At 37.6% G+C, this 11,989-nt stretch overlaps 1 protein-coding gene across 1 annotated transcript in view; it reads left to right on the top strand.

The window, feature by feature from the left end:
• COL4A3BP (collagen, type IV, alpha 3 (Goodpasture antigen) binding protein) overlaps positions 1 to 11,989 on the top strand; it is an 85,800-nt gene that overhangs the window by 47,323 nt on the left and 26,488 nt on the right. The window contains exons 4-6 of the mRNA XM_009884301.1: positions 9,943 to 10,050; positions 10,834 to 10,972; positions 11,959 to 11,989. The exon at positions 11,959 to 11,989 is cut by the window's right edge and continues 68 nt beyond it. Coding sequence (XP_009882603.1) covers positions 9,943 to 10,050; positions 10,834 to 10,972; positions 11,959 to 11,989 — 278 coding nt within the window. The remainder of the gene's footprint in view (positions 1 to 9,942; positions 10,051 to 10,833; positions 10,973 to 11,958) is intronic.

Consider the following 11,989-nt stretch of genomic DNA (forward strand, 5'->3'; position numbering starts at 1 on the left):
GGGAAAGAGCAGTGGGGTTGGACTTTAGCAGTATATAGAGAATATATGGGTCTAAAAAATAATTTAATCTGAGGTCATACATATTGAATGTGTTTCTGCAGTTGCCTGGACTTTTGATAGTATGGTGTGCTGTTACGGCACAAGTTCTTGCAGAAAGTGCTCCTGCAGCTTGTACAAAACACTGCTGCTGTCATGAAACAAGAAAGTTTAGTTACTAGAAGACTGAATTGGAATCGTCTACTAAACTGCTTGTTTTATCAGTAGTACACTGTTTTCTAACTAATGCTTATTGTAGGGAGGTTTTTGTGTTGGTACCCAGCACTGCATTGGCATCCTTTATCTTGTTCATACTTTTTTACCCTTCTGGAAAACAGTAAGAACAAAAATGGTGACGCACAGCTTACTGATCAACCTAATGATGGCCGACAGTATTACAATCTTGTATAAAACTGGTGATAACGCTTGTCTTCAAAGTCCTGAGCACTTTAGAGCCTAGATCCTTTGGTTTGCTTTCTTCTGGTGCACTAGAAGCAGGCTTTTGTGAGCTGTTTTTCCACCAACTCCCAGGTTTTCCTTCAAGGGCAGGTCATCTTATTGTAGAGACCCGTGCTGTGCTTGAAGTTGTTTTTCCTATTGTCTTGCACAGAGGGTGTTGGCTTTCAGCAAATAAAAGCAATCTGTTTCTTTTCGCATGAATGAGTAACGGGGGTGGTGGTGGTATTTTTGTATTGGCAGATGAAGTTGAGTTTATTATTTTTACTGGTGTATGTAATGTCAGGTAACATTTTAATTATCAAGATTAGCTTTCTGGAAGTTGCATTGTGTTAAAGTTCTACAAACTCCTAAGTAAGCCCACTTAAACTTAAGCATTATGGATAGAGTAGACAACTTACTTCAAATGAATTGTCTCTGTATCACTACTGCATGACTTCTGTGGGTTTGGAAGGGTTTAACTAGAACTTTGTTTCTTCTGATGCTTCTCAAAGTGCATATGCATACAGGGAAAACTAGTTTGGTGAGAACCTACTTAATGCATACTCTGTGCATGAAGAAATCCTGTGCCTCTTCATCAGGCTGGTGTATAAAACTCATTTTCATTGTGAGCTGTATATTTGACAGCTGCAGACTAAAGGCTGAGCAGTTGAATGTGAAGAAAAATCTTCTACTCAGACATGGTACTTGAGACGGTGGTGCCCAGTTTTCTGTATGTCACTTTAAGCATTCTTTTTTAAAGCTAAATTACATCGAGTCTGCCTGAAGTTAAATGAAGTTTTAAGAAATCTGTGCCTAAACGTTTGTCAGTGTGTTTAATTTGGTGCTAATGACTTTGGATAATCTTAAATGGAAATTAAGGTGGTGTTAGTTGCTTCACTGTTTTGAACTGACTGAGAGGTGTGACTTCAGAATAATTTTATTAATCGCTATTAAAACTTCTAATTCACTGCCATTGTTTCAGCAATATATGTCATTGTTACTTCTCCCATAATATGCGGTAAATCTTATCCTCACCTAGCAGTGTGTCTCAAATGTAATTATAAAGGCTAAAGGTAAAACTGCTCTGTTTTTAATTGTCTGCCAGCGAAAGGAGGTTTACGTGCACAGGGACTGTAGCAGAAACAGGGTAAGGGTTACTCTTGGGCTTTGACCAATAGTAACCTTTAGACGTGTGTGTTTCCTTTTTGCTATTTCCCTCTAGTGGTCACACAGAATATCGACCTGGGGAGATTAAACCAGGAACCGGTATATTTTCGAACGCTTGTTCGTGAATAAGCTAACACGAGGTGTACAGAAACTTAATTTGGCCGGTCCTGACCTGTTAGAACATAGTTATTATGATATCATAATATATGTATCATAATAGTTATTACGATATCTTGGGATGGGAGGACTTACTCTTATGCTTCAGGTTGGTGATTCAACAAGCTTCTGGAAAGGATCTGAATTTTTATCCTTTTGGATATCCATATGTGCCCTTTACTTGAAATTCAAGTATACAGAGCTCATAGCATAATCTAAATTTGCTTCTAAAGCTTTTTGAGGTGGAAACTGCACTATGTGTGTATCTTTGCCTTTCTGTGTCTGGGACTAGGTATTATGTCTAAACATTTGAAGTGTTAAGATAATCTGTCGCTTTAGCATTTTGGTTTTAATCACGTTAGACTTATTCTTGACCCACAAATTAGCATTAGAATTATAGAACTGGTTAGTGCTCATCTTTGTAAACCAATTCATCTTTTCACTTAACTTTTTAAAAATTTTGGTATGTCTGTTGTATATCAGGCATTTGAGTTAAGATCTTACAAATGTTTCCTATCACATAAGTTCTTTTCTGCTTGTCATGCAGAACTGTTCTTTTTTTGTTTATATGGTTATCCTTTCAGAACTTTAAATTGATACTTTCTATCTAGTCTGTTAATCTTTTGTTAAAAAAAAAAAAATCCCTTTGGAAAGAATTATTGCCTAATTAGGTTGAGCTTAGGGCACAGAATCTTTATGTTGCCGAACTGATGTATTGCTGGAGACAGGCCTAAAGCTAGTACTGGTGGCAGGGTTCTGTGTGCATAAAGAGTTTTAAACCAGACTGGGCTTCCTTTCTAAAGAAACATAATTTTGACATAAATAGAAGGACTGTTTTTATGAAACGTCAACCCTGGTCAATGTGAGGAATCTGAAGCTGTATCAGGAACATGACAAAAAGATGCATGTCCTGAGGAGTCCCTTGTTTCCTATAACCTTTTTTGTTCAAATGTGTAATAGCTACAGTGAGGCTCCCTTGATTTTGAGGGAAGTGAGTGGTGAGATGTGATAAAAACAAGGGGTACAGCAAGAAGGAAATAAGAAGAATACGGAGTAGGTTTTGAAAGTCAAGAAAAATGTGTTAGATTTAATAGGGTATCAGATGCAAAAACAAGCACTGTGTTGAAAGTAACTTCTTCTTTTTCCCCACCTTTGCCCAAATTACTATTGTAAGATTGCAGTTTAAACTGAATGTGTTCTCATGGTTTTCCTTTGGGTGTAAGATCAATTTTTCTTAAATCCTCTGTCAAACATAATATGGACTTATCCATCTTTGACAATTCCAGCATTCCTCATCCTCCAGTGCTTGCTGGCTGTTGCATACTCAGGGTTACGCCAAGCACTTAACAGAGATTTCTATTCTGAGGCTAGATGAACATCTGAGGATTGAGTGGAAGGGAAAATTCTGTTCCTGTGTGTAGCAGTGACAAGATAACTGTTAAATGCACTAGGTGAACAAGAGACTTAACGATATTTGTGGGTTTTGGAATAGTATTTGCTTTGGTAGTTTTTCTTCTCATTGATAAACCTGCTGGTGGATTTGTTCTGTGTTGCTGTAAAGCTTTTTGAAGTCCCCTTTTTCCTGTGCAAGTAAGAACCTTGCCTGCACCTGTACTTTGAATTGTAGGGTTTCTTGATATAAAAATGTTTCCTCTGAATAAGCAAAGTATAGGGTTCTCAAGTCCAGGAGCAAAACTGTCTCAGGCTTGCCAAAAGTAACTTTCTCCAAAGGTGGGGAAAAAAAACCAAACAACTTTACTGTTTAACCATGGTCTCTCCATTATGGTCTAGCCCAAGATTCTTCAGCAAAACACTGATTGTGGATGTGTTTTTCCATTCCTACGCAGAGGTGATATTTAAGATAGCAAAGTATTAGATTAATAGGTTAAAAAAAAAAAAAAAAACCACCCAAAACCCAACAACAGTGCACTGCAAGTGGAGTAAGAGGTGATCTTTCCTTCCCTACCACTTTGAAGGAGAAGACATTACTCAAATGTCTGTTACCTGTGAACGCTGCATGCAGTTCACTCCTGGTGGCTGCTAATGGGAGCTGGGTTACCCCTGCGTGCCCTGTCCCAGCTGGGCGCTAGCTTTCCCTCAATATCTTGGGTGCTTTGCAGGGGGGCACACCAAGGTTGGTCCTCGGGCTGCTGCAGCGGGTTTCCCTGCTGCCTCCTGGCTTCTCTGACTGGTAGCACTTGTGCACCATCCCTGGCAACACTCCCTTTTGAATTTTATACATAACGATGATTTAATGTAACTATTAAATGCAATTTAATATTAATTAATTATTCAATGCAACTAATTATTCAATGCAACTATTATGTAATTTTGTGTAACTGTTAAAAGGAATGATAAGGCAAGCACTTTCAGTTAGGATCAGAACTGTTCTTGTTTTTAAAGGTACAGTTGCGCAAGGACTATCCTTAAACCAAGATCAAGCAGTATATATTTGAATGAACTCATTCTTCAAAATTTATGACTGTTCCCTCTAGCTGTCAAAGCAAATAAGAACACTTACTTCAGTGTATTGGGAGTTCAGGCCAGAACATAGTGCTTTTCCTGACAGTGTCTAATAGCAGAATGGAGATTCCTAATTCTTGTGTAGCTCTAGAGATCCTACTTCTCTCTCCTGATAGCCCAGATTCATAGGAGGGACAAATGTAGTCCTCTCCCAGTCTTGCTATAGCCTCATGGCCCAGTAGTACAAGCTGCTTTAGTTTTGTTACTAAGTCAGTATACAGAGGGATGCAGTTGTTGTCAGCTGGGGTTTTTGTACTTTGGCTCAGGGAAGAGTTTTATTCTGTAAAATCGCACTTTGACACAGTGGTTCCCGAGCCTGAGGAGCAGGACAATAAAGGCATTCTGTTGCTGACCTTCTCTGTGGGTTCCTGGGTGTCCTCCTGCTCAGCATCCTGGCTGTTCTTCATTCTGCTTATGGAGTAGCTGCCTCTCCCACTTCAACTTTTGTGGAATCTTAGCATTTAAAGATGCTGAATAATATTTGGTGAATATTTTTCCGGTGTATATTAACAGAATTCATGGAAAAAACAGTATACATCCATGTAAGTAAACATGGATGTGAACTACGTGGATAAAGATTATCAAAGGCCAGTCATTTGCCTTTAGTTGCCTCTTTGTCAACCTGCGTTCTCTTCTTTCTGCAATTATTTGTGTAGATACTGCTTCTTGGCTCTTTTCCTTTCTTTAGAAAGCAGTATGTGGTTCCAGGGTTAATCAGCCTGTGTACTACTCTAGCTCATGCAGCTGTTAGAGGCTTATAGTCTGCAGTCAACACATCGCAACATACCAAAAGTCACTGGAGTTTGCAAAGTAAAGATCCAAAAGATAATTGTTACTTGGATTGGACAAGTGAGTATAACAGTTACAGTAATCTTAGGGCTATATTGCTATAGTTTCTATTCTTTCAGTTATCTTATTATACTTATTTTTCAACTCAGAATTCTTGGGTTTTTCCTCCTGTGCACATAGTGTGCTATTTACTATGGAATTGCATCATTTATCACTATTGGAGGAAAAATATATCTACATTTCTTTATCTGTTTTTGCAGTTGCAAAGAAAGGTCATGTAGAAACTTTCTAAGTAGTCTCCTGTGCTGTGCTTAGGAGGGCTGTAGGCAGGGAATCATCATCCAGCTGCTGTGACCTGGGCTGTGAAATTCCCATCTCTTCCTTGCTGCTAATAATTAATAAATTCCCATTGTCAGTGGCTATGGAACAATTGAAAAATCAGACCTACAGGCACATGTTAATTGTATCTTTAACTTCAATCCTCAGAAATGCATCATGGGCTGCCCTAACGGATGTGTCTGTGGTATTCTTACTGTCTGCGGCCATCCCCAGGTAGCCCTTCCTTGGCTCATCCTAGCAGTAACCCTTCTTTCTTCAATTACGTTTTAAGCGTTTGCAGAAAGTCTAAAAATTGTCCTTGGAACTTAGATGTTTTATAGAGCTTGTCTGGTTAGTCTCCACCAAGTCTTTGATAGTATCTTCCATCTCTTTCATTTTGTGTTTTTACTTTTTTCTGCATTCTTGTTTTTCATAAGATCATAGAATCATCCAGATTGGAAGGGATCTTCAAGAATCATTGAGTCCAACTATCAATATAACACTGCAAAAACCACCACTAAATCATGTCCCTGAGCACCACATCTACTTGTCTTTTAAATACTTCTGGGAATGGCGATTATACCATTTCCCTGGGCAGCCTGTTCCAATGCTTGATAAGCATTTTGGTGAAGACATTTTTCCTAATATCCAGTCTAAACCTCGCCTGGTGCAGTTTGAGGCCATTTCCTCATGTCCTATCACTTCTTACTTGGGAGAAGAGACCGACCCCCACCTCACTACAGCCTCCTTAGAGGCCGATAAGGTCTCCCCTCAGCCTCCTTTTCTCCAGGCTAAACAACCCCAGGTCCCTCAGCCACTCCTTATAAGACTTGTGCTTGAGATACTTCACTAGAGTTGTTGCTGCTCTTTGGACACACTCCAACACCTCAATGTCGTTCTTGTAGTGAGGGGCCCAAAACTAAACACAGAATTTTGAGGTGGGGCCTCACCAGTGCTGAGTACAGGGGAATGAACACTTCCCTAGTCCTGCTCACAACAGTATTCCTGATACAGACCAGAATACAATTGGCCGCCTTGTCCACCTGGGCACACTGTTGGCTCATATTCAGATGGCTGTTGACCAATGCTCCCAGGTCCTTTTCTGCCAGGCAGCTTTCCAGCTACTCTTCCCCAGGACTGTTAAGATATTGCAGTTTGATCTCTTGGACCTTTTAGTAGGATTTTTTACAAATACTGCAGAGAATATGATTAGAGTCACTGTATCCTGATGTCTGTTTCATCACCTCCTAGGGTGTGCTGTATGCCTTAGAGGGAGGAGCTGCCTGCTGCTTGTGTTATGTAAAATTATAAATAATTTATAGTGCTCACTGAAAATATCTGCCTTGGTGGACAAGCATACATTGAAGCGCTTGACAGACACTAAATTGAGACATAATCAAAATAATTCCTTGAAGACATGGGAGAATAATTTCCTTTATTTGATTTTTTTTTTTTAAGTGCGGGTTGTTTCCTGTGAGTGTGTGCATTACTCGGGAGTATTATTGACCCACTTTAGGAAATCTTTAACTGGCGGATCAGTGTGAGCCATAATGGAGGTCTGCAATATGATTCTGCAAACGCTTAGCTGTTTTACTTAACGCAGCTTTTCTGACGTGCTGCCTTGTTGCTGATACCAGCACCTGCTCCAATAAAGAATCACATGAAGCTTTGGCTCAGGTGGCTCTTCCCTCTTGCCTAACATAACAAAAGGATTAATGGATTTTGTGCACCGCCTTAGAAAGCTGAAGGTGTTGCAATGTACTAACAAGTGCCAGTTTTAGTGTCACTTTGAAGCTATGATGAATGCATGGAATTTCGAAGAACTGCATCTCTATAGTCAGCATGGTAAATTAGCATTAGTGCCTGATGGTATGAATTGATACAACTTCTGCAAGTTATTTGGTTTTCAAGCAGAGACTGTGAGCTTCTATTATATGGACACTACCTGCTTTTCCAATTTTTATCTTGGGAAATTAAAAATTGTGTAAAGAGAAGAAGCTTGTGTCAACATTCCTCTTCGCAATGTAATTGAGTATTTCTGCAGTGAATAGTTAATGATGATCTGCTTTGCAAGACATAAATGCGGCAGTGACCTGCTCTCATTTAGATGTTGCGGTAGTAGAATGGTGGGGCTTTGCATGATGCCTGCTTTCATTGTTTGTGTTAAGCTGCTTGCATGATTCTGCTGTTAGCTGGATGGCTTGTCTCTGCATCAGTTTTAAAAGAATACATATTTTCTGTTCTTGTGTTCTTCTGACAAATAAGTATTCTCGATGTAATTTTAATTTTTTCCTCTTGGCTGTTAAAATATAATTGTCTGAGACAGTTTTGTGAATGTGATCTGTAAATGCACATGCTTTGTATTCATGCTGTGTGCCTTTCAGTCTGCTGTTCCGTCTGCTGAATTTGCTCCTTAGTTGCAAAGAGTTAAAACTCCCTAAAAGCTTTCTATGTAACACCTTTTTATTGGTAGGGTTTGCAAGTTGATAGCTGTATATGCTGTCTTGTATACAATTCTGAAGTGTGGATGAACTATTTTGTGGAATTTATTAATCACAAGCATAAATGACAGTCAAATAAATATACTGCTGAAAAGGTACCTTAAAAAAAATCAAGCTTCCATATTGATATGGAAAGAATATTTTTTTTTCTTTCACCCTCAGCTTTTATTTTGTGAGCTAAGTTAACTGAGTATTGACTGCATGGGTAATATTGGAAGAAAAGTATTTAATTCAAATTTAGAATATAAGTCACCAGATTTTCTACTTCTAAGATTACATCTATTCTTGTAAATCATAGAGCAATAATATTAAGATGTGATCTTGATTAAATCCTCAAATAGAGAAGTTCAGAAATTTCACTCCCTAAGCTTAAATCCAGGTTTTGCATAGGTGTTTCTTTCTCAGTTAAATGAGAAAGCAATCAGAAGGTGTTTGCTGTCCTTAGTTAAAAAGCTCTGACATGAATGCAGTGGATATTTTGGCTACATGTTAAAATCTATCTGTTCATTAAGTCATATCCTGTTGAAATGAAATTTTACTTTCTTTCTAGTCTGTACAACTTACAGAGAAAATAGAATGATTCCCCACTGTCAAACAGACTGTAGTAAAAGCATGTTCAGAGTCATCTTAGTATTTATCATACATGATTAAATAAACACTGAAGTTACTAGTAAAACAGAGAAGTTTTTTTAGGTGTGCATTTAGAGGAAATCTTAAGAAATGTGTCATGCTTCAAAGTGTTGTGTGACTCTTATAAAATGTTCTTTTCAGGTTTATGCTTATTAAAGACTTCTGAAATGGAATAACTGTATGCCCCAAGCTCTTACTCTCCTTTTAAAAATCCTTTTATTCCCTTACCTATTTTGTTTTTACTTGTCAAGCCTTTGGAGGACTTAAAGAGCCAAAAGACCTTACTTAAGTATTTGCAAAAAACCTAATCAAAGCTTCATAATTTGATTTCTGTTATACTAAAAATTAAACCCAGTGAATTAAGGTATAATCCTTGCACTGAATTTCATTGCAGTACAGAATGTGGTCCAGTATCCCAAATACATTGCCAAAGCTGGGTATACTGCTTAACACTTGAACTGATGATATTCTAAAAAAGCCCCATGTATCCAATGTGAATGTTTTTAACAAAAAGCCTATTCAAATAGATATTTTAAAGACAAGCTTTGAAACAAATAGTAGGACTAATTCTTAAAAAATGGAGCTTTTAGTACTTTGGTTGCTACAGTTATGTAGCTATTTTTCTAGGACTCTTGCTCAGCAAAAGATTGCTTTAAATGCATGATTTATAGCAGAAATTACTAAATGATTAATACATCCTTATAGTATGACTTAATAAGGAAACTGTCTTGTGTTCTATCATTTCACTCTAAGCTGTCACTCTTGCTTTTAGTTTCTCACCTTGTTTTACGTAGACTTTTGTTCTTTGTAAAAAATAATTTGTCTACTATAAAGAGTTTGGCTGAAGAATTCTGGAGAAAAAAAACAACTTGGTAGCAGTCAATTGTCTGTTTTTCTATGATCTGTTTTGTTGCTTTTAAAAATAAAATAGCACTATTTGAATGATTGGAAGGATTGACTGAGGCTGATTGTCTTCAAACTGAACCATGTTAATCCCCTGACGAATTGTAGAGTACTGTAGGTTTTTGAATGCTGTGTGAAAATTGTTTGGTAGGGATTACATACAGCAAAATAATGGAATATCGTCCATTTTTTGAACCCTTAAGTATATGTTGCCTTGTTCTTCTAGGGGCACATAGTAGGCTGTAGATAACTGTTTTTTTGCAGATCATTATGATAACAAAAAATAGCTTGATAGTAACTTTACAGATGCTGCATCAACATTTTAAATATGGAGGCACAATTTGAGTTATTAAGCCTACGCTTCTTCCTGACGAGAAACAAATGGACTGGTTTCAGAAGAAATTACATTAGTCTTGCTTTCATTATTTCTTTTTTATTAAAAGCTTCAGCACTCTGGTTTTGTGTGGGATTTGTTTTTTAGACTGAATCTGGCTATGGATCAGAGTCAAGTTTACGACGCCATGGCTCCATGGTGTCTCTTGTTTCTGGAGCAAGTGGATACTCTGCGACATCGACCTCTTCGTTCAAGGTTAGTGAATAAAGTTTTCTTAGTATTGGCGTGTAAATAACATGTGCATCTGGAAAAGAAATAATTTATGTGAAGACTCATTCACACTAGTATAGAAAAAATACAAAATATTTGGTTTACTGTAAGTGTACTGTTACAGGAAGGGCTCTCGTGCCTCTGTGCGTTTCTCCCTTTTAAACTGTGGTGTTTTCTTCCACCAGCAAGAAAGTAAACCCTGTGGGAGCATTTATTATCTTTTATTTACTCCTTGAAATATCAGGGCTTCTACATGAAAAGGAATGCTGATTCTTTGACTTAATTAACTAATTTGATTAATACTGATTGACAAATGATGACTTTCCTTGTTTCTGTGGGTAAATATTTAACATATGAACTTGGGTGGGCTGTACTTCTGGGAGAGCAGAAGAGCAACACGGGGAAGGGGAGTAAAGTTTGGAACAAAGATTTGGAGCTGACTGTTTTCAGGCAAATAGGCATAAAGTTGGTAGCATGCAAGATCACATTTTTAATAAGCTTTTGTTGAGTGCTCTAATGTAGCAGATGCAGTCAAGACAAAAGACTGAGACCAGTGGACACAATGAGTAAAGACACTTGTATATGGTTTCTTACATTCTTCTAACACTGACGGTATTTCATAGATGTTGATATCTAAAATGTCCTTAGTGTACTTGAATTTGTTCTTCATAGCTGCAGAAATTAATATTTATTTTTTTTTTAATTTATGGACTGAACTATTGCTGAGTATGTAGAACCATTTCAGGCTTTTGTCTCTTGTGTTTTCAGAAGGGCCATAGCTTACGGGAGAAGCTTGCGGAAATGGAAACCTTTAGAGACATCTTGTGTAGACAAGTTGATACTTTACAGAAATACTTTGATGCCTGTGCAGATGCAGTTTCCAAAGATGAGCTCCAGAGGGATAAAGGTAAAACTGTAACCGAAAACTCTTATCTCAATAGAATTTAGCTTTTTACAGTAATAGCCCTTGAAAGAGTTTAGTATAGCATTTGATGCCATATAAATAAAATATGTATCATAAATTTACTCTTTAGTATAGGGATCAATCATAGGTATTTCTGTATAAACAGTGTTAACTATTTTCACTTCAGAAGTTGGATTCCCATAAAAATCTGCTTAACTTAATATTAACCTGTAGCAGTCGAATGTACAAAAGAAATGCTCTTTTAAGTTTGATGTTACAGAATAATAATTGTTTACCCTCATAAGATGAGTTCAAGTTAGTTTATCACTGTGTCTCTTACCTTCTATTTCAAAAAACCAATGGGATATTAGGTTTGATAGAAACAATACATTCTTTAAAAAAGGCAAAGGTGCTGCCATAATGAATGCTCCTGAGATGAATTGGCTGGAACCAGAGCACTGAATGCACACTTGAGGCCCTAGCAGATTCAGGTGTGGATGTGTACATATCTCTGAATTGCTCTTCTCAGAGCACAACTTGTTGTCATATCCATGCACTCTCCTGAGGCATTTATATTCACCCCTGGGTTTGTTCTGGCAGCTTGAAACTTTTGGTAGTAAGAAAACAGTAGATAAATACTATTCCACTTATTTTGCAGACTTTCTAGTGTAGAAGAGTAGTTGCTGAATCATGGCACCCTACTTATCCAGCTGTAACAACACAATAATGTTGTTCTTCCCATAGAATTGAGTGCTAAACTTCAACACTGAGCAAATGCTAGTCTCCTGGTGGTTTCTCACAGTGATGTTGATAGTGGTCTCAGGTTGAGAAAAAAAAAAAAGAAAAGGTTGGAGGAGGTTCATAACTGTTACAGAAAAAAAACCAACTTAAATGCTGCCTAGCTGTGAAGATGCTCTTAATTCTTTCTTGAACATTAAAGAATTGGAAATGCTTTCTCACTACCGTAACACACTTTATCTCAATTTTAGTGGTAGAAGATGATGAAGATGATTTCCCTAC

This window comes from Charadrius vociferus, unplaced genomic scaffold (genome assembly GCF_000708025.1).
Source record: "Charadrius vociferus isolate BGI_N301 unplaced genomic scaffold, ASM70802v2 scaffold183, whole genome shotgun sequence".
In the NCBI taxonomy this organism is placed as follows: Eukaryota; Metazoa; Chordata; class Aves; order Charadriiformes; family Charadriidae; genus Charadrius; species Charadrius vociferus.